We start from the raw sequence: 23,516 nt of genomic DNA on the forward strand, positions 1-23,516 counted from the left end.
AGTAAAGCTAAAAATTTTTTTCCTTAAACTTAAACTAACCATCTGACTTAAGTGAAGTCCCCAGTGCCTCAGCATTTTAAGGATTTGGGGGCATGTAGCCTCCATGCTGGTATATCATGGCCCGTAATGATAAGGGTTCCCTGCCCAAAGAGCTTAGGGAAAATTCAGATTAAAAAGTCTTATAGTAACTTTTTTGGGGGTAAATAGGAAGCATGAATTATTTATCTGTAAATATGGTCAACAAATTGACAGCTAAACACCATACCCCTATTTTGTCTGTGTGTATTTTCCTTAACGCCTCACAGTGCATGAACCAAATCCACAAAACAACTATCTCTGTGAACAAAAACAAGTAATGAATGACTAGTTTCTATTTGGCATATTTTTTCTTTGAAAAAATATTTTAATGCAAGTAAAATGTGTGCATCATAACTACTCAAATATGTAAAAAAGCTGATGATGATCAAGTCCTTCCTTGTCTCACTTTCTAGAAGTTTCTATCACTCCATGTTCCCATGATTTCTTCAGGGTTCTGATAGGGCAACCAACCGCTTACCCCATGGAGGTTCTTTGTATTATATTCTGGGTGCATCTTTTTTTCTGGCATTTGTTAGCATGCTTTTTCCATCTTCTGGAAATTAATCATTTGCCGACATGTAATGGGTACTCAGTAGATATTTGAAGTCCTATGTTTCTTTCATAATATCCTTGATGGTATGTACTCATTCTTTTCTAGTAATAAATCCTGCAACTGGCCTGTTCCTGGCCCAGTGTACTTGTAGTTCTTACTTTGGCTCTCATGTCCATTCTCTGTCAGTTCTCAGTTTCTTTATTTAAGAATGATTGCTTCTGAACTTGAAGACTACCAATCTGAACTGCAAAATACAACCCACAGGCAATCTCTGAAGAATCCACATGAAAAGTGCAATTATCCCTAAGAGCAGGAGGCATAAATAATGGAATAAAAATTGAAACAGGGTGACAGGGGACAGTGGACAGGGTGATTGGAAGGACTCAGGGCAGGACTGGCAGAAATGTGAGCTGGTGATGCATACCCCCTACCCTAGTAGCTAATTGACTGCTAACACGCACGCTTTTTGAGTCTTGTCATATTACAGTATGAGAGATGAGAAGTTAAGAGGTTTTCATGTACGTGTGTGCTTGAGGTAGTAACAGAAATATAATATCTTTGAGGTTCATCTGCCTCTGCTCCATGTTCACGTGTAGACACACAATATACAGAAATCTATAGAGGGAATCATGGGATAACGTGTTTGTTTTTAGGTCAGCTCTGGATTCATTGTGTAAAACTGCCTATTTTCCTTGTGGTTTCTCTGTAGAGGATGACAAAGAGCTAAAGGATGATATTTGTAAAGAATTGTAAGCACCAGATTCTATAAATACAAAACCGTTACAGTTCTGGTATTTTTGGAGTGATAGTTTTGGAAAATGGTGATTCCTTCTGTGCATGAAACTTGTGCTATTTCCATATACTTTCCGAATTGCTAAGCAGGTTTTCCAAGCATGCTTTTGTGTATATTCTTCATTAGCAGACTATTATTTATGCTTTAATAATAGATCATGTGTATGAAAAAGCTAACATTTATCATGGAATGTTAGTTTCCATACAGGCATAAAGACAGCCTTGGTTTATATATATTTATGTATATGTACATGTATTTTCTCTAAAAACTCTGCCCCATTTCCGTGCTGTGATCTCAAGCATAATTTGTTCCTCTTCTGTTCACGAAGCCCTTCTTCACCTGCTTGGGATTGAGGATATAGGGGGAGTTGTGTGCTTCTGCTTGCTCTAGTGGCTCTGTCCATGTCCAGAGAGAAGAAAGGATCCAGAGGAGAGGTTAGATCAAGATGGAACACTAGGTTTGTATGTCAGCCTTCCAGAAATATTTTGAAGAGGACAGATAATGTGCGCATTTTCCACAGCAGCCTGGAAAATAAAGAAGGCGGATCTCAGTCAGCCAGAAATTACAAAACAACAAAACAAAACAAAATTCCCGAAGCAAAAGGCAATGTGAAACAACTGTAGATGAAAACTGGAGCCCAGAACATGGCAGGAGGACTATGGGAGGGAGATGATAATGGAAGAAACGTTGCTCCATGCTTAGTAATTGTGGCTGTATTGGGATTAGGAGAAGAGGCAAGCAACCATGAGAGTGGTGCCACAGAGGAGGTGAGATGACCAGTGTCTTTGCAGTGATTTCCTTTCCTGGTCACTTAGAGTTAACTACTACTGTTGGCAACCAGGAAACCTGCCTGTTATGCTTCTGTTCCTACGATAAACTGTTGGTGTTCACGATATTTTTAGATACCATTCGACCCAATTTTCTGTACTCTGAGGATTTTTATTGAGGACCCTGGCATGGCTCTTAGGTCCAAATGTACATAATCAATGTTCCCATGGGGCAAGGGAAGGGATGCTGGTGGATTGCCTGGCTGCTCCTATTTAGTACCTCAAGAATGCTGGGAAACCTGGCATGGGAACCAGTCACCACTGCTCCTCATCCCATTTGATTTCACTTCCGGATGCCTCTGCTATGGGACACCCTACCACTGGGAGCCATTGCCATGAATGAATTTTCAATTCTTTGTCTGTCTTTGCGTTACTTGCTCAGAAGTCAGAGGCCTTGGCTGAAACCAGGTCATGTGCTGTGGCTCAGCTGCCAGGAGTTGTGGTACGGAGTCTATTTCCTGCCTCTACCAAGACTCACATAGTGCAGGAGTCTTTTCAAATAGGGAGGGGGTTTGGTATTATATACCTAGAACAAAAGAACTATACTAGGAAATTATTTATTAAGAATATTTGACATTAGAACTTCTTTTAATGTAACTCCTAGATGATTACATGATTTTTGTCCTTTCAGATTTCCATAAATGACGTGATAAAATTATCACTCATTTTTAATTAAAAATCAAGACAAAATAAAACAAAACAAAAACAAAAAGACCAGAAATCAGGAATAAAAGGAATCTTCTATTTGATAAAGGGTATCTACAAGGGCTATGTAGCATCAATATACTTAGTAATGAAATTTTAGAAGCAATTACATTTAAGTCAGGAAGAAGATTGGGATTATTGTTCTCACAACTATCAGTTATCCTTCTGTTGAGGCCCCAGCTAATGCAGTAAGAAAAAGAAAGAAGTATGGAGGAGGAATTTTGAAAAGAAGGAACTAGAACACTTACTATTTGTAGTAAATGTTACCTAAAAAGATTCCACAGACAAATTCTTTTCACTGATACATGGTTATCAAGATGGCTGTGAAATAGACCAATGAAGAAGAATTATTTGCTTGGCTATTGATTATATATTAGAAATCAGAAAGTATAATGTAACAGCAATAAAACTAAAAAATAGATAAGAATATGCCCATATTAGTTCCATTGCTGCATAACAAATTTCTAAAAGTTAATAGCTTAAGTATATGCCATTTATTATCTCATGATTTTGTAGGTCATAAATCCAGGATAGCATGGCTGGGTTCTGTGCTTGATCTCAGAAGGCTAAAATCAAGGTGTTGGTTGCCTGGGCACTAGTATGAAGGCTCTGGGGCAGAATCTGCTTCCAAACTCAGGTTATTAGCTAAAGCCAGTTCTTGTGGCTGTAATACTCAGGTTCCCATTTTATTACTTGGGGCCTACTCTAAGCAGCTTGAGGCTGCTAGCATTTCTGTCTCAGGTGCTCCCTCTATCTTTCAACTGGCAAGGACCTGTGGAGTTTTTCTTCTGCTTTGAAAAATCTTTGACTTCCCTTATGCCTTAGTCTTTTGCTGGAGAAAGTGCTTTGCTTGTTAGAGTCCATGTGGTTAGGTCAGATCCCCTCTAATGATCTCTTGATATTAAGGCCAACTGTGACCTATAACATAACACAGTTATAGTAATGACAGTTTATTTTACCAGATCCAGGGATTAGAACAGGATTTATTTTTAGGGGGAGAGGGGCACTTTATAAACTCTGTTTGCCACAGTGCCTGAGTAGAATTTTATAATACCAACATGAAAAAAAGTATAAAACTTCCTTGAAGGACATAAAAGAAAACCATATAGGTTTCACTTTTTTTCACTCCCCAAGTCATCTAGTCTGTCAATTCAATTTAATTCCATGCAAAACCCCCTACAGAATTGCTTATTAAATTAGCAAGCTGAACATCATCCTTAATGGGGAACAACTGAGAGCTTTTCCCCTAAGGTCAGGAACAAGACAAGGATGTCTACTCACACCCTTTTATTCAACATAGTACTGGAAGTCCTAGCCACAGCAATCAGACAACAAAAAGAAATCCAAATCGGTAAGGAAGAAGTGAAAGTTTCACCAGTGGCAGATGATGTGATACTATATATAGAAAACCCTAAAGAGTCCACCAAAAAAACCTGCTAGAACTGATAAATGAATTTAGTAAAGCCATAGAACATAAAATCAGTGTACAGAAATATGTTGCATTTCTGTGCACTAATAATGAAGCAGCAGAAAGAGAAAGTAAGAAAAAAATTTTTAACTGCACCCAAAATAAGATATCTAGGAATAAACCTAACTAAAGAGGTAAAAGACCTATAGTCTGAAAACTATAAAACACTGGTGAAATAAGTTGAAGGTGACACAAGGAAATGGAAAGACATTCCACACTCATGGATTGGAAGAACAAATATTGTTAACATGTCCATACTACCCAAAGCAGTCTACACATTTAATTTAATCCCTATCAAAATACCAACAGCATTTTTTACAGAACTAGAACAAAGAATCCTAAAATTTGTGTGGAACCACAAAAGACCCTGAATAGTCAAAGCAATCTTGAAAAAGCAAAGCAAGGCAAAGCTGGAGGCATCACAATTCTGGACCTCAAGTTATATTACAAAGCTACAGTAATCTAAACAGTATGGTACTGGCACAAAAATAGACACATAGATCAGTGGAACAGAATAGAAATTCCAGAAGTCGACCCATAATTATATGGCCAGTTAATCTTCAGTAAAGCAGGAAAGAATATGCAATGAGCAAAAGACAGTCTCTTCAGCAAATGGTGTTGGGAAAATTAGAAATGTGCAAATGAATGAAACTGGACCACTTTCTTAAACCATGCATAAAAGCAAACTCAAAATTGATGAAAGACCTAAATGTGAGACCAAAAACTATCAAAATCTTAGAGGAGAGCACAGGTAGTAACCTCTCTGACAACTACTGTAGCAGCTTCTTTCTAGGTACATCTTAGGCAAGGGAAACAAAAGCAAAAATAATCTATTGGGACTTCATCAAAATAAAAAGCTTCTGCACAGTGAAGGAAACAGCCAACAAAACTAAAAGGCAACCTATGGAATGGGAGAAGGTATTTGCAAATGACATATCTGATAAAGGGTTAGTATCCAAAATATATAAAGAACTTACACAACTCCAGCAAAGCAATTCAGTTAAAAAATGGGTAGAAGACATGAACAGACATTTCTCTGAAGAATACATATAGATGGCCAACAGACACATCAGGGGAATATAAATCAAACCTACAATCAGATACCACCTCACACCTGTCAGAATGGCTAAAATAAAATACATAAGAAACAACAGGTATTGGCGAGGGTATGGAGGAAGGGGAACTCCCTTGCACTATTGGTAAAGATGCAAACTGGCGCAGCCACTGTGGAAAACAGTATAGAGGTTCCTCAAAAAGTTAAAAATAGAACTACTCTATGATGCAGCAATCACACTGCTGGGTATTTACCCAAAGAATACAAAAACACTAATTCAGAGGGATACATGCACCTCTCTGTTTATAACATCATTATTTACAACAGCCAAACTATGGAAACAGCCCAAGTGTCCATCAATTGATGAATGGATAAGGAACACACACACACACACACACAACACACACACACACACACACACACACACACACTGCAATATTACTCAACCACAAAAAGAATGTAATTTTGCCATTTGTAACAACATGGATGGAGCTAGATAGTATTATGCTAAGTGAAATAAGAGAAAGACAAATACTATATGATTTTACTCATGTGTGGAATCTAAGAAACAAACCAGCAAAGGAAGAAAATAAGAAAATCAAGAAATAGACTCAATCAGGGGCACCTGGGTGGCTACTCAATCAAGTGTTTGACTCTTGATTTTAGCTCAGGTCATGATCTCACAGTTCTATGGGATCAAGCCCCGTGTTGGGCTCTCTGCAGATGGTGCAGAGCCTACTTGGAATTCTCTCTCTCCCTCTCTGTCTGCCCCTCCTCTGCTCACTTTTGTGCATGCTCTCTCTCTCTCAAAATAAACATTAAAAAAAAAAAGAAACAGACTCAATTATAGAGAACTGAGGGTTATCAGAGGGGAGGTGGGGGTGGGTGGGTGAAATAGGCGATGGGGATTAAGGAGTGCACTGCTCATGATGAGCATCAGGTGATATGGAACTGTTGGATTACTATATTGTATACTTGAAAGGAGTTTAACACTGTATGCTAACTACTGGAATTAAAATAAAAACTTAAAAAATAATTAGCAATCTGGTTCTAAACTTCCTCCAGTAGAGAAAAATGTATAAGAATTTGCAAAGACAGTTTGGAAAAGAATGATGGATACCAATACATTACATTAAAATTGAAGTCATTAAAATCATTGAGGATTGGTTAAGGAATAATCCATGGGATAGAATAAGGGCTACTTTAGTAGATGATGAAGTTTTTATCATATCAAAAAAGTAATCATGACCTATTCAGTAAACAGTGGTGCTGTTGTCTATCCATTTGGAAACAAAATTAGGCCCTTATCCCAAGCACAAAAATAATTTCCAGACAGAATGAAGAACTAAATATACAAAGTAAGGAGAATTTGCTCATATACCTCGGGTTAGAGCATGCCTAACCCAAATGCTAGAAAATGCAATTGGTTAGTAAGCAGATGATGGAACACTTACTTTTGTAAGTATATGGAAAATGCAAATTAGAACAGTTACCCTCTCCCCTGTTTTGCTCAATCAGATGGGGAAAATTTTGCTCAGCCAAATGTTGGCAAAGGGGAAACATACTTCCATTGAAGAAGTTGTAATGGTCTTTTTGGCAGTGTCCATTGTAATGTTAAGTATGTGTATCCTTAGAAAGAGTAATTTTGCTTCCAGATTTGTACCCTAGCTAAACACCTAAATACATGAGCACAAAGAAGCATTTACTGGATGTGGCATTGTTATTATTGGAGAACATGTCCCAAACCAAAGATCCATCATGGAAGTGCTTTTGTTTATAAATCATCCAATGGATTTTGAAAAAGACACCAATTAAGTTTAATGAAGGTAATTTAGAGGAAAACAAAAATACCTATGGGTTTTGTAACAAGAGCTATTTTCTCCCAGTGGGTACTTTTATCACCTCTTATCATCCATTTTATAATACATTTAAGCAAAACATTTCCCTTACATTACAGATTCATTTTCTAAGAGCAGTGCAGTTTTGAGTACCCTCCATATATGAGCAAGCACAGAATGGTAATTCTCTGGGGAAAAATTCAACTGAACAAAGCCTTACTTCCTTAACACAATGTGTCACTTCTTGGAGATTTCTCTTAACTACCCTGTTGTACCTGCCAATGAGGGGCAAAAGAAAGGAAAAGTCTGTATCTGTACGGAGAGCACTGAAATGGATTATTTTCAAGATTAATGTCATATGTGGAGTGGTGCTTGCTGATTAAATGTTTACCTTATACGTGTGATAATTGGTATTTAATATTTTAGATCTTAATATATTAGATCTTACAAAGCAGCCAGGGGAAATGTTCTCTTTATGTCTGTGCTCATATGAAAGAGATAAAGTAAAATTTCTTCACAAGGGCTTTTCAGAACATTAACTTTGGCAGCTTTAATCTATGGGTTTAGCAGTTGAGGATTGAAAATAAAAGCTTTGGCTATTGTCATTTTAATTCTGTGTATCTTCTGTGTTAGTTGTGAGAATGATGCTAGAGGTGAAAATTGCTTTTTAAAGTGAAAGAACTGTGGGATTTTAACCAAAGTGAGTGGTGTCTGATGAATTCATTAGATGCTTTTCATATAAAAGATTATCTTTATTAAGAGAAGAATTTTGTCCTGAAGATAATTTACAGTCCCTTAAGAAAAGAAGCTTATATTAATTAAAAACCCACTACAATTTAAAAATCGTTTTACAAAGCAATTTCTTGAATACACTTTACTTGAAACCCTATTTTTCTTTGTAATTGAGGCAAACCTTAAAGAGGGAGCTGTGGGCCACTAAAATCACTTACACTGTGGGCAAAGCTAATAGAAGATGAGAGCTGTGCCCATGTCCCACTGAGAAAGAGAAGACACCTTGTTAAAAAAGTAAAACTGTGAATTATTTTTGCAGAAGTCAACGAAAGGTTCTGTTGTTCTTGACCACGTATTCCGACACATAAACCTTGTGGAGATAGATTATTTTGGGCTGCGTTACTGTGACAGAAGCCATCAGACAGTGAGTACAATGACTTCATATTAAATTTTTCTGGTTATAAATTTCACTCTCTCTCTCTGGCTTTTCCTGATGTGGTTTTAGGTAGGCAGTTTCTTTGTAACTGAAAATGATGTTGAAAACCTTTAACATGTTTTCCCTTGCTAATGTTTTTTTTGCATTTTGTTTTCTCTTCTGCCAAAAGTTTGTAGAATTGCAGGATTCACAACTTCTTTGTATGTGTTTCTGTTTGCAGTAGACTTTCCTGGTTTACATTTTTAGAACCATATCCTAGAGAGTACTTTTCATTTATGCTGTTAGGAGAACTGAATAAGCCATGTAATAAATATGTTAGGAGGCAAGTGGCTAGTCTTGTTTTTTTTTTCTTTTTTGTGGCGAGTCTTTTGAGGCCACAGATATTTACTTACTGCCTTTTACGAAAGTTAATGGTTAAAGAGAGAAAAAATGCAGTATTAAAAAGGTACTTACCTAAGTTTTAGAAGTTGGATGAGTAATTATAAAATAAATAAGTAGGGGCTTTCATTCATGAGCTTGATGGAGTAAGTAATAAAGGCAGCCAAGTTTTTGGTGTCTGATGTTAATCATTCACGAAGTTTAACTTATAACATCTTTCTGGCTGGTTGGATAGTAGAATTACTAAGAAACTCACTACATTGGTTAGTATAGATTCTATATGGTTATAAGTCTGAAAAGCAATTTCTTGGATGATAAATGAGGAAAGACTTTGGAGGTGGTGGTTTGGGGTATGAAAGGATATTCATTAGTGACTTCCGTTTTAGTCTGAGGAATATCTTAACCTCAGACACAGTCTTCTTGTGCAAAATGCTTACCTTACCTTAAAAATCCTGTTTGGCTTTTATTTTCATGCTATTCAACTCCTGTTGGAATAAAGATTTCCTCTTCTTCCTTCCTCATTTCTCGCAGCCTCCAGTGGATCATCTGGGGTCTGTTCAGTGAGGCACATGATTGTCTGAGTGGGTTTTTTTCTGTCCTGGTCACAGGAATGTGCTAGGATGAGAAGAGACAGGCAAATGGAATGCTATTCATGGTGGTAACTTGTGATTTTTCCTGAGCTAGTTTCATAATCTGTTTTGTTTCACAGGAGGATTTCACAAAGCAGGAATAAAAAATTGGGTGTGTTGGTTAGCTTTCCATAGAGAGGAATAGCTTTCTAAAGGCAAGCGGTCATTAAGGCACACTTCAAAGAAAGGGAAATGGACATCTTCAGGAGTTGCCTGAATTCTATCCTGTATAGGACATAAGTCAATACTGCAGAACTGTAAATCCATATTGAAAGATTAAATTGAAGGCTATCGAAGCTATCTTGCATCACATTCATATTTTTGAAAGAACATTTTTCCTAGCAGAGAACACCACTGGTTCCTGATCTTATCTGGTATGTCAGACCATGCCTGGAAAGATTGACTGTCGTGCTAAAATTATATAGACTTTATCTCCCTCCTTTTTTAAAAAACTTTTCAAAGGGAAAAAACATATGAAAAAAGCCAGAGATTTTCAAACAATGGCCTGTATCATTGCAAAAAGAATTAGCAGTTGATACTGATAAATAGTCAAAGTTTTCTAGGGTTTATATTAAGATCAACATTTTTTTTCTCCTACCTTTATTCCTAAGGGTTGGCATTTGTGATAGGGTTTGCGTTGCAGGTTTTAGAAGAAAATAAATTACAGTTAGAATGAGAAAGCTCTTAAGTCATGTTTTTTGATATGGTAAGAACATCAGGTGTGTAAATCACATGCAAAATCTATTTTTTGCCTCCTGAATTTAGTTCTTTGTAGTGAACAAAGATAAAGTAGAAGTGATTTGTAAATATTCCTTAGTCTTTTCACATCAAAATGTATTGTCTGATTGCTTTATGTATATATATTTTTTTATTGTAGGAAGCTGTGAGAATAAGGTCATGAAAATTTGCCCCTCCTTTACGTAACCATTACATCAAAGCATACTGGAGGGCTGAAGTATATATCCAGGTAGAAATGTGATTCCATTACTGCTTCGCTTCTTTTGGGTATTGAGGCAGAACTAAGGATTTCCCTCAGGGAATAGCTCTGGCAGGCTTTTCACTCCAGAAGGGCAACCACCCAAGGCACAGCTTTGTTTCTAGGGAAATTGTCAGTGAACCCAAATTCACATTTCTCTATCTTCTATGTTAGTAAGAGCAGCCCTACATAGCTCTTAGTTACTTAAGGTAAAAATTTAAATAACCATGTGTTAGAATGGCACAGGACACAGTGAAAAATTTGTCTTTAAAAATAATGATTTCTGTGAATTTGCCTGAATTACTGTCCATTAGATTGGATTTTCTGCATTGCTTTGATCTTTTTCTGCACCAAAAGGTTTGCTTTTAGTAGGGAATGCTTTGCAACAATCTTGAACATAAATAAGATCTACATAGAAAAGACTTGGAGGCCCTGAGAGGGACCTTTTAGGTCAACTCTTAAGACAAATAAAAAGAGAAAGTAGGAGAAGGAGCTAGGGGTAAAAGAGAAGAAAGATGAGGATTAAGAAGAAGTGTCTCATATCAGTGAGAAGCCCTAGGCTCCCTCCCTCCCTCCCCTTGGCAGTGGATAGTGCCTTGGGGCCATGCCTAGACTCTGGCTGGGGGCAGACTGAGAGGCATGTCTCTAAGGCACATGGACCTCACATAGCAGGGAACTTGTCTGTTCTTGAGGAGCAGGGTAACCAAAAGGCTGGATCTAGACATGTCATCATCACCACCATCCATCACCATCTTTGTCATCAGTGCACCAGAAACTGTTGAACATTTTCCACATGTTGTCATTACCTGCTCAAAACAACTTTGCAAGCTAAATATTATTATCATACTATCAGAGATGAAGAAATGGAAGCTGAAAAGGTTAAGCCACTTCCCCAAGATCACATAACCAGCAAGTATTAGCACCAGAATTCAGACGCAAGGCTTCATGTGTCCAAGACCTTCAACCACACAATATCCCGACTTGCTTGCATGTAAGATGGAATGGTTTTGCAGATGTAGGATACTAAGGAATTATCTTCCCCAATTTATATACTTAGGGTTTGTTGAGAGGAGTTAAATGGTATGTTCCAACAAGTCCTCTTCTCAGATTGACCTGTGGCAAGAGAGTTTATTTAGGCCTTTTTTGTGTATTTATGCTTTTATGTGGTCGTTCAACAGCAATTTAAAGAATGTCTAATATGTGCAGGCCCTGTGCTAGAGCTCTCTCTGTTTTTCACATAGTCTCAGGAATTCTGAGGAAAGGAAATTTGCTGCCTGGAATATTAAATGAAACACAAGTTTTATTAAACTATACATTTCATAAAACCAAGCCCTAGGAAATTCATGTAACAAATGCGTTGATTCAGGTGTCACCTATGTGTAAAGGGTGACAGCTAGGCAGAAGCAAACGTTTGTAAAGCAAACTTCTCTCCACAGAGTACAGCTGACTTGGTTTGGAAGATTGGGCACCATCATTTCTTAACTTCACTTTTCAGGTAGGGTCTATAAAAGAACCCCTAGGAAATAAAAGCATTTCTTCATGAAGACATGCTTATTGGGACTGAATTAACACACAATGCTGTCTGCCTCAATTCAGGCTTAGTTTTATAAAACAGTCTCTTAAAGATATGCAGTGGGGTTCACATACTCGCCCTTCCTTTTCCTAACGATACACAGGAGACCACTTAGCCTGGGCATACATCCTACTTTCTGCTCTGCTTTGGCTTGTGTCATTCTGGTTCTTTCTTGATCAAGACTGACCTGTGCAAGGGATGTAGCTCTTTCATATCAGGGCCTTGGTTCAACTTAACAGAAAATTCCCAGCCTCAGTTTAAGGTAGATGAGAGGAATTATGAGAACACACATAACAGAAAGACCCAGATTTATTGAAGGACCCTGCCACTTACTAGCGGTAAATATTTAAAATTCTCATATATACTGACCATTGCTCTAGAAAAGCAGAACTTCCAGAGAAGATGGCTCTCCCCAGTACATTCTAGGACTGACTGTCTTCAATTTGGTTGCTAGCCCAGCAGGAACACTTCATTCTCTGCATATGGTGTGTAGCTTGGCAGTTCAGCTTGGTGTGTCTTTGCTTTGAATGGGTTCCAGGTGTCTCTTGGCTGAGCATACTAATCCCCAGCACCTGTAAATATCACCTTACATGGCAAAAATGACTTTGCACTTATGATTAAGGATCTTGTACAAGGACATCATCCTAAATTATCCAGGTAGGATCATGTAATTAGAAGCCCCCTTAGACATGACAGGAGAGTCAGAGAGACAGAAATATAACAGTGGAGGCAGAGGTCAAAATCATGTGATTACTGGAAGGGGACCTTGATCCAGAGAGTGCAGGCAGCCACTAGAAGCTGAAAAATCACAGAAACGGATTCTGCCCTGGAGCCTCCAGAAGAAACAGCCCAGCGTCTTAGTTTAGGTTGGCTCTAACAAATCACCATGGACTGATGACATAAACAAGAACTGTTGATTTCTCATAGTACGGAGGCTGGAAACCTGAGATGAGAGTGCCAGCATGATTGGGTGAGAGCCCTCTTCCAGGTTGTAGACAATCCAGTTCTCCTTGTAACTTCACGTGGCAAAAAGAGCATTAGCTAGCTCAACTGACCTCTTCTTGTAAGGGCACTAATCCCATTCATGAAGGCTCACCGCTTGTGACCTTAATTATCTCTCAAAGGCCCCACCTCCAAATAACAACATATTAGGATTAAGGTTTAAACATATGAATTTGGTGCCGGAGGGAGCAAACATTCAGTCCATTGTGCCCCGTGAGACCATTTTGGATTTCTGACCTTCAGAATTGTAAGATGATAAAATTTTGTTGTTTTAGGCCAAGTTTATGGTAATTTGTTACAGCTGCAAAAAAGAAACTAATACACGTGGTTACAGCGGGAAGCATTTTAATTTTGCTTGCTCAGTGGAAATATAAAGGCTTTCTTGTTTACATTCACCAGTTAGGCACAAACCTGAAAGACCATTACTTTCCTGGGTCATTATAGTCTCTATCCTCCTGCAGATGCTCAGGATTTCTCTGTGATTAGGGCTTCATGTGCATCCCCAACTGTCTGTGAGCAATAGTAGTTGCTTCTTCACGATTAGCCGGGTTCCTTATTATGGGGGAGGGATGATGAGATCTATTAATGATAGGCAGCGAATTGAAATTACAGCACAGACTTCTTTAAATAATTGGATGAATTTGAAATTACTCTGAGACTGGCAGAAACTTGAGCCATCTCTTGGGTGTTCAGAAGTTGCTGTAAGTGGAATGTGATGTGGTAGAACAGATAACTAACTGCCTTTGGAGTGACAACACAAGTCTGAGTCCTGAATGTTCAAGTCACTTAATTTTTCTGAATGTTAAGAATAATGCACCCTCCCAACTCTCAAGATTGTTACAGGACAAAAGTAGAGAAAATGTGAAGGCTCTTTGTAGATTATAAGGTGTGAAATGCGTAGAAAGCCTTTCATGTTGAAACTAGGACGGAGGAAAATACTACTGGTGATGTATTTTTTTAAAAAGGTGGAGTAGGGGAAGGGAGGAAACAGTCTGGAGGATAGAAGAGACAAAGTCAAATAAGCTCCATACTCTTAAAGATCTCTGGAGATTTTTGAAGATGAGTCTAATTGATATTGAAAGCAGTAGTAAGGAGAAATGTGATATCCCAATATTACTTCGGGTTTTAAAATGAACAGTTATCATGTCTTACGTTAATGTTAGCCCTTGGATCCCCTTTACAAATTTCTCTTTCAAAGGCAGAAGTTCAATATATGGAGTTTTTCAGAGTATGGACTTCAACCTGGCTTTGAGACTGAGGATGTTGGATCTTCTGCCCTATCTATGACTTCAGAGGTCAAAGGAGGAAAATGTGTAGCCTGGAGATACAGCCAGCATGCAAATACCCTCTTCCTTCAGTGAACTCTTCTTTTGCTTCACCAAGACAATAAAGACAATCAGATGGTAGCTTCCCAACTTCTTGACCCTCCACACACTCTTAGTCACTTCTTACTCATCCTTCCTTTTCCTCTCACAGTAGAAGAGCCCCAATGCCTCTGACCTGGATCTTCTCATTTTATTTTTTTAATTATTATTATTGGTTTTTATCACTAGCCCTGGCCCTCTCCCTCCCTTTTCCATCCTTTCCTTTAGAGTTTGGGCATGCTCAAGTCTCTATCGTTTAAAACTATGCTTACTCCATACCCATGCCCTTGTCTGTCTATCGCCTTATTGACTCCCTCTGTGCCACACCTAACCTCCAGGAAGCGTTGTCTAGATTCATTGTCTCCACTTCTCAAATCCTGTTTAGTCCTAAACTTCTCACAGTTCAGCTTTGATACCTATCATGGCACTGAAACTGTCCTCAGGGTTTCTGGTTGCTAACTCCAAGTGATAATTTCAACCCTTGTCTTTCTTGACCTTATGGTTGAGTTGACCCTAATGACTCACCCCTTGAAATCTCATTTTGTTCTTATGACAATACATTCTCCTGTTTTCTTCTTATTCAGGTTTTCTTCTGGTTATTCCTATTCAGTCTTGATGATCATTTTACCTTTGCCCCTTCCTAAAAATGTTGGTATGATTTTGTCAATGATTTTCTAATACTCTACCTGGATACAGGCTCACCCATTTAATGCTATTACTTCTGGCACTATTTGTCTCTGAAATAACTTCATTAAAAAATATAAACTAAACTATGTATACATTTGTATGCTTCCCCTTCCCCAAATACTCTGTTACTTGAGCAAAAATGATCCCTATCCATTGAGCACTAGCAGGTAGGCTCTGCCATATAAGTAAATGGTGTTCTTCTTTGCAGCCTGATTTATTGTATTTTGCAGTGTGAGATTTCACTTTCTGTAACTCTGTGTTCTGACAAGTACCCATATTGACCTATAAGATGTGTAAGTGATGTGAGTCCTGTTTGTTGCAAAGAAAGACAGAAAGTTGGTCATGCTGGATTATTACAAGTTGAAACTGTTATAGCCAAGACAGGGAAACAACCTGTGTCTATCAATGAATGAATGGGGTCAAGATGTGAGATTATAGTTATATATAGATTATGTGTGTGTGTATATATAACTATATATATGTATATGTATATAGTAATATATATGTATATATGTGTATATAGTTATATACACACACATAATATATAATTATAAATAGTTATATATATAAAATATGTATATAAAATGGAATATTATATAGCCATAAAAATAAGGAAGTCCTGTTTGTGGCAATGTTGCAGTATTTTTTACCTCAATACCCGAGGTTTGTTGTCTCGCTGCTTCAAGGAGTAAAGAGGTGGGCACAAAATGAGCGGCAGGCAAAAGTTTATTAGAGAAAGGAAGAATAGTATGAAAGTTCTCCTTACAGAGAAGGGGCATTCAAAAGTGAATATCCATGACAATAGACGAGGGTCTTTGTTTTATAAGGTTCTGGTCAGCCCTTCCCCTACCATTCCCCCTTATTCCTTCTCAGGTTCTACCCTTATTGGCTCCATAGCTCTAAGTGCTGGGCTGTTCCATTCCTGATTGACTATTTCCATTGTATGCAGGGTGGTCTACGGTCATATCATTCCTTGCGGGTCATGTGTTTTATGGTCTACTACTTACTTTTAATTAGGTCTTTAGTCCAATTCCTGAGGGAAACCCGAGGTGGTGGTGTCATTCTTATGAGGAACTTTATGCCTGAGGGGGTTTGCTGTGGTCAGACAGTATTCTAAAATATGTGTTTTTTCCCCCCACCCATGGACCTCAGGTCCTAATCTTTCCCTCTCTGCTTACTGAATCCTATCTTTTCCTATCATATTACAACATGACAGACCTTAAATGCATTATGCCGAGTGATATAAGACAAAGACAATTACTGTATGATCTTATTTATATGTGGAACCTGAAAAACAGAAACAAAAACCAAGCTCATAGATACAGAGAACAGATTGGTGGTTTCCAGGGGGGTAGGGGAATGGGATGGGTGATGGTGGTCAACAAGTAAAAACTTCCAGCTATGACTTCTGAAGATTAATGTACCACGTGATGACTGTAGTTAACAATATTGTATATTTGAAAGTTGCTAAGAGAGTGGTCCTTGAAAGTTCTTATCACAAGAAAAAATAACTAAGGTGATGGTTGTTGACTTCTGTGATCATTTCACAGTATGTACATATATCAAATCATTATATTGTACACCTTAGACTAATACAATGTCATATGCCAATTATATCAGTAAAACTGGGCGGGGGTGGGGCTTGTACTATTTGAAACATCTTCAAGCATCCAGTGGGGCATAGAGGGTAAAGATCAAGAAGCGGAAAGGTTTTCTTCAGTAGCCCTTTGATGTTATAAAGAGTATCCTAAACAGTGCAGCAGCCTGGGAGGACTGTCACCAACATATGAATGAATGGTACCTGGAAAAAGAAAAACCTTGAGAAACTATGGCTGGAGGCTTTTCAAGAGTCCAGGGGCCTGCATTGGAATGCCAGAAGCATCTTCATAAAGACCCCTAACATTGAGGCTCTCATTTTCCTGCTGCTAAAAAAATGTCACTCTCCCTACCTAATCTCAAATGCTTCATGGTTTAAGTTACCATCTAAAGGCTCACGTGACCCTCAAATGTGTATTTCCAGTTAGACCTCCCAAGAGGCATTATACGGTGCAAAGAATACAGACTCTTCATGCCAACTGTCTGGATTCATATATATTCTACTAGTTGGGAGAGCTGTGTGATATTGGGTGAATCTTTTAACTTCTCTGAGCCTCAGTATCCCCATTTCTAAAGTGGTGACATTAATAGTACCACTTCAAAGGGTGATAGTGAGGATTTAAGGAGTCTGTAGAAAACATCCAGCTCCGTGCTTTAAACTGTGTGATAAGTAAGTTAGCTCTTACTGTGCACTTGGATGTCCCTCAGGTGGTACCCACAAATGCAACATGTTCAAAACTGAAGTCATCATCTTGCCCTCCAGACGTGTTCTTACTAAAAAAATTTCTTGATGGTGATTTTATAGAATTTTTTAAAAAACCTATGTGCCTGTGTTGAGAATTTTAAGTTGAGGATAAAAATTGTGTCATAAATTTAAACAGATGCAAGTTTGGGGGTTATAAATATTGACATTATAAAATCTGTCACATTACTCTTAAGTGTATCCACTGAATCTATATATCCTAGCAATTTTGTACTCACTAACCTTTAAAAAATATATGTGAACAAGCTCTTCATCAAAAGTCAGAAATTTTTCTTTACCCCTTTTATCTCCTTAAACTTGCATTCGATTTCACTTTCTTCATAGAATTTTGCCCTATATTTCTATTAATAAAATGTATTTATCCACAATAATATACATATACATTAAAATTTTAAAACTTCACTTCATGAGACCTTAAGGCTACAATTGTTACTGAGCCATAAGAGTAGTTATTATTACCATGGTTATCATTATATAATTAAAAGCAAAATATTATATATTCTAATAATTACTAAAAGTAAAAAGTTGGAAATGCATCTCTTAATGAAATGGATGGGGCTTTTTCTTCTTGATTAGTCTGTGTACCTCCCCCACCTTCCTGGATGATTATAATATATTCCTGGAGTGAGATATGGCTCAGTAACAATTTAATTTTTTTATTTTGATTTTTTACAGATATGAGCACTGAGTAACCTTGTCTACTGTGGAAGGAAGATAGAAAAGGAAGGAATTATATTCAATTCCTTCAATTCCTTGAACTCCTGAATTATATGCCAAAAATCACGTGATGATCCATCGTCTAAAGATATTTTTATTAATCTAGTACCTCAAATGCATTGTCCCCTGTAAATTTGCTCTTATGTTCCTGAGAGCAGTGATTTCTGAGACCACTAATTGGGTTCCCTTTCAATTGAGTTGAAAGCAATGAATTCAGAACCACTTGACTTACAATTTGTTAATCATTGTAGTAATTCAACTTCACAATTTCTGGGAAATGAATTAAAAATATTTTTCTGTGAGTTGCTTGGGTGGCTCAGTCAGTTAAGCGTCTGACTTCAGCTCAGGTCACGGTCTCGCGGTTCTTGAGTTTGAGCCCCGTGTCGGGCTCTGTGCTGACTGCTCAGAGCCTGGAGCCTGCCTTGGATTCTGTGTCTCCCTCTCTCTCTGCCTCTCCCCCACTTCCTCACTCTCTCTCCCCGCCCCCCTCAGAAATAACGTAAACATTAAGAAAATTAAAAATTTTTTACTGTGATTTATCAAAAGAGTGCTAGTTATGTTTTTTCTTCCCTTTTACTTGGAGGCACCAGATTTTATCCAATTTAGTTGGAAAAGGACTAGGAAAATTAAAAATTGTTAATTTTAATGTGCATTTGCCAATGCAAGATTTTTGATAAAATGCTTTTATCTAATTATGTACTTTATATTTTCATCAGAGTCTTGGAGCTGCAGATTTAGTTCATTCAGTGTATGGAAAACATCCAACATAAAACTCTTTGGCAAACCAAAGAGTCATTGCCAAACCACCCAGCCAAACCAGTTGCTTTCTGTCATTTGTCAGTTTAAATAAAAATGTTAACATGTGCTCTGTGAAAAGTGTTTCACTTTTGAATTTTATTTGAGACAGATGGACAGATAAGACATGGTGTTTTGTCACTTAGATGAGATAGGCCTACCAGAACTTTGATTTATTTTATTCTTATGTGGATCTTCTTCATGAGCCATGCATAATAGTTTTAAGATGGAAGTTGACAGATAATTAAACAAAAATCATCATTTCTCTGCTGCTCCCTTTTCTTTCCTCCCTCCCTCCCTCCCTCCCTCCCTTCCTTCCTTCCTTCCTTCCTTCCTTCCTTCCTTCCTTCCTTCCTTCCTTCCTGTTCATTTTTGTGAGAGTGAGTGGGGGAAGGGTAGAGAGAGGGAGACATAGAATCCAAAGCAGGCTCCAGGCTCTGAGCTGTCAGGCCAGAGCCCAACATGGGGTTTGAACTCACGAACTGAACTGTGAGACCATTAACTGAGCCAAAGTCGGACGCTTAACAACTGAGCCACCCAGGCGCCCCATGCTGCCCCCTATTCTATATATGACATCCAAGTAACTCAACTATGGGCCAAAATACCATTCTTCTATCACCTTGCCTAGTCCTTACCAGAAATATGTAGGGAAAGATATAATTAATGGTGTCTTTATTAAAGGCAGCTTCGCTAATACTGGTATTTAAAAATGTTGCCATGTTTCTTCTGGGATTTTTCACACCCTGGGGCAGTGTGCCAGAGAGAGATTCAAATGGATAAGAAGCGTGTTTCTCCCTTGTTTTGGAAGGGGGGAACTGTGCTAGGGGAGCTCAGTGGAAAGGAGAACAGGTGTGGCACCTCAATCTCAGGGCTGTTTTAGGTCAGTTCCAGGCAGGAATGTATGTGGAAGCTGAGGATCTGGGAATTCAGTCCCTAGCAACTACCTGTTGCCTTTGTGCCCTTTGGGAAATCCTCAGGTGCATATCCCTGAGGGGCCTGCATCAATACCTTAACGAAATCCACCACCATCCTCACTGCTCAGAATAGGGTCATTCCTTACTCGATTGTCTCTCCATCCCCTCATGGCTAACCAGTCCCCAAGCCCTTTCCATTCTGCTGCTTAACAGAGTAACTATAGAGTTCACCCCCAAACCCAGGGTACTTTGGAGAGTGAAAAGGGCTACTGGGACCCCAACCCTGGGATAGCAATGGTGAACAGGATTGATGGTCACCTCTTAGCCTCTCCAGAATCGATCTCCGTCTCTGAATTCTAGTTTCGGTCAGCACATGAATTTGAATTTCTGTAAAAGCTTTCCAAGCCGGCTTTCTGTCTTTACTCATGCTGCCTACAATGTTTGCCCCGCTGCAGATGCAGTTTTCTTCCAGAACATCAACTTTATTGATGTCTTTCCTCTGTGGCTTGAAATGCTCTAACAGATTCCTAAGGGAAAATTCAGGAATTTCTTAATGTGGGTTGCAAGATATGTGGCCCTTGCATGCTCTTGAGCTGCTTCTCTTGCAGTACAGCTCTTGTCTCCACCCACCCCCTCATCCAGCACCCACACCGCAGTCCTGGTGGGGGAACCTAGGACACAGCTGCACAGAACTGCCTGCTGCTCCCTACCTGTGTGTCCCAGGGTGGAGTGCTTCCCCTACCTGAACTGTCTACCTGTGCTCTTCTGTTCCTCATTTTACTTGGTTCAATCCCGCTCTTCCTCACCATCGCAGCTGAGATATCGCTGATGTTACCCTTCTTCCCGAAGCTTTCCGTTACTTTCCAGAAAAGCCTTAGGCTTACTCCTGCCTTCAAATACTGCATTGCTTTTGCCTGTTCAATAATATCCCCACTTGATGGGATACTGCTTGACAGGGATTGTGTGCTATGCTTCACTCTGTTAGCACCTTTTATCCCTGGCACCTGAGTGATCTGTCATAGTAGTAAACAAAAGAACTCTGACCTAGACAAGAGGACTTGGTGAGTACCTTCCCCTGTCTTGTCTTCCTATGTCTGCTATCTCCTTCCTCCGCTGTTCTTTGAATGTATTGCCTCGCTTCTTTTATGAAAGGCTTTTCCTGTTGTTCATTTTAACCAGATTTCATCAGTATTAAAAAAAAAAAAAAGCTTTACGAGATGTTAGGAAGTTAGGTGGGAAATGCATGGGATTGTAAGGAATTATAGGTATATGATATTAGTGTGCTGGCAGCTACTGTGTGCTATGTAGAATATTCTTCTCCAGTGGTAGGTCATGTGGTAGAAGGGATGAGAATCTGAGTTCAGGTAATGCCATAGGTAGCTCTATGGTTGTGGATCCCATAATTTAAAAGAAAAAGTGCTCCTAATAAATACTATTTTTTATAAAACAGTAGCTTTTTCTATTTAGAGTGACGAACAGTTTCTATTTAGAAAGGAAGAGATGTTTCTCTGGAGTTATTTTCTGTTTAGAGTGGGTCTGATCTCTTCTGAGCACAGTCATGTGATGCATCATGAGAATTCAGGACCCAACATGCCTGAAAGAAGTGTGGGAATTGGGGAGAGGGAGCCTACCAAACTGCCAGCTGCTCTGTGTGTGCGTGCTTTCCTTCCTGTAGCACCTGGGGAGAAGCAGAGCACGCTTTGATTGTTCTTTGGTTTCTTTGTTGCATGTGTTGATGTTGACCTGGTTTCAAAAATGTTTTTGAAGGACCTAGCTTTGCCTAGAGTCCACTTCATGGTGTATCTTGAACTTAATTTTAATTCTCTTCCTTTTTTTTTTTTCTCCATCCTTTTCTCTTAGGTGGTTGATCACAATAGGCACAATCCATCGGTCACGTGTACTATACTAAAATATTTTTTCCTGTAGCTTTCATAAGTTTGTTGTTTTTCAGGTTTAGGGAGATGGGGAATTGAATTGAATTCTGTCTTGCATAGAAAGTTGTTTCTTCATTAATGGCACCCGGTGCCCTTTTCCACCAAAAAGAGATTAAAAAAAAAAAGGAACAGGTGAAAAAGACAAGGGCACAAAATACGTTAAAACAAAACTGTCAAGAATGATGGGTAGGAACCTCAGTGTGTGTGTGCGTGTGTGCATGTGTGTGTGTGCGTGTGTGCATGTGTGTGTGTGCGTGTGTGTGTGCATGTGTGTGTATGCCCCCACATAGGCTTGTATTTAAATAAGGTATGTGGACATGCTAAGTGGTTTTGTCAATGAAAACAGGCTTTCTGTGACCCACATCTTCTTAGTTGCGTAAGTGTGTGACAAGAATATTGCTGATTTCTTTACTAAGAACATTTTATTAGGTTAGACTGTTCTTCTCCCTGGTTAAATCAAAATGAACTATACAGGATAGAATTTCAGACAGTTGATTGATTGGCTAATGAGAAAGCAGTGGTTTTAGAGTTAATGATTCTAGACATTTTCTTGATTATCATTGGAAGCTAGTTTTTTTTTTTTTTTAATTTAGAGTTTTGATACAAACCAGTGATAAATTGACCTTGAGTTGACTTTATTCTGAATCTTAAAAGGATTTTCTCCATGAATATAAAAAGATATTTGATTGGGATATGCTGGTAGCCTACTTGAAAAGATGTATTTTATGTGTTGTTCCTATATTATTTTGTCTTAAATTTTATGAAGTTTCAAATATATTGTATGCTCTAAAAGCTAAGGTGACCAGTTTGCCTACCTTTTGTGTGACCAAGTCCAGTAAAGAGGTGCTCCAGGAATTGTTCAAAATTGGGCAGGTGCTTGTGGGAGAGGTGGAAGGCAAGACTTAGCCATTTTCTCTTTTGGACTGTGTATTTTGCTGTGAAAGTTACTTTTTGAGTCAACAAAAATAGGCCCTTTAAAAGCTGATGGTATATAGGAGCTTAGTTTTTTTCTTATAAGATACCCATGGGGTGCCTGGGTGGCTCAGTTGGTTAAGCATCTGACTCTTGATTTTGGTTCAGGTCATGATCTTGTGGTTCATGGGTTCAAGCCCCACATTGGGCTCTGTGCTGACAGTGCAGAGTCTGCTTGGGATTCTCTCTCTCCCTCTATCCCTCTCTGCCCCTCTCCCTCTCCCTCTGCCTGCCTCTCTCCCTCCCTCTCTCTCTCTCTCAAAATAAAGAAATTTTAAAAAACTTAAAAAAAAGATATCAATTTTTGGAGTTGCAGGATATTTTACAGAGGATTTTTATTGAGGAAATTTCTTGTTTAACATTCTTTAGTGTTCTTATTCTCTTCAGCATCCCTGATCTGGGACTGTGAGGAAAGAAGAGCATTTGCTATTTCTCATCTCCATTTCAATCATGCAATAAATATTTACTGACTAACCACTGTGTCTCAGGAACTAGAGTGCAATGGTCAGCAATAGTCTTAGAGTTTATATTCTACAAACCACACATGTATGTTCAGATATCAGGTAGTGATAGGTGCTTTGCAGAAGATGATGTGCCAAAGTGACTGGGATGCCATTTCTCTTGTGTGGTCAGAAAAAGCATCTCTGAGATGACATTTAAAATGAGATTTGCATGGCAAGAAGGGAAGGTCCTAGTGGACAGAAGGAGCCAGCAGGGCAGTGGCCCTAAGGC

General features: G+C 38.6%; 1 protein-coding gene across 8 annotated transcripts in view; it reads left to right on the top strand.

The window, feature by feature from the left end:
- Positions 1-23,516, top strand: part of EPB41L4A (erythrocyte membrane protein band 4.1 like 4A) — a 255,704-nt gene that overhangs the window by 106,266 nt on the left and 125,922 nt on the right. For 7 of the 8 annotated variants that reach the window (XM_025924337.2, XM_086683617.1, XM_086683457.1 and 4 more), the window contains exon 2: positions 8,368-8,472. In XM_025924337.2, coding sequence (XP_025780122.1) covers positions 8,368-8,472 — 105 coding nt within the window. Of the gene's footprint in view, positions 1-7,148; positions 7,305-8,367; positions 8,473-23,516 lie in introns of those variants that run through there. The other variant, XM_086683513.1, reaches the window with a different exon arrangement.

Source organism: Puma concolor, chromosome A1 (genome assembly GCF_028749965.1).
Source record: "Puma concolor isolate L17-30 chromosome A1, mPumCon1.1.hap2, whole genome shotgun sequence".
Taxonomy (NCBI): domain Eukaryota; kingdom Metazoa; phylum Chordata; class Mammalia; order Carnivora; family Felidae; genus Puma; species Puma concolor.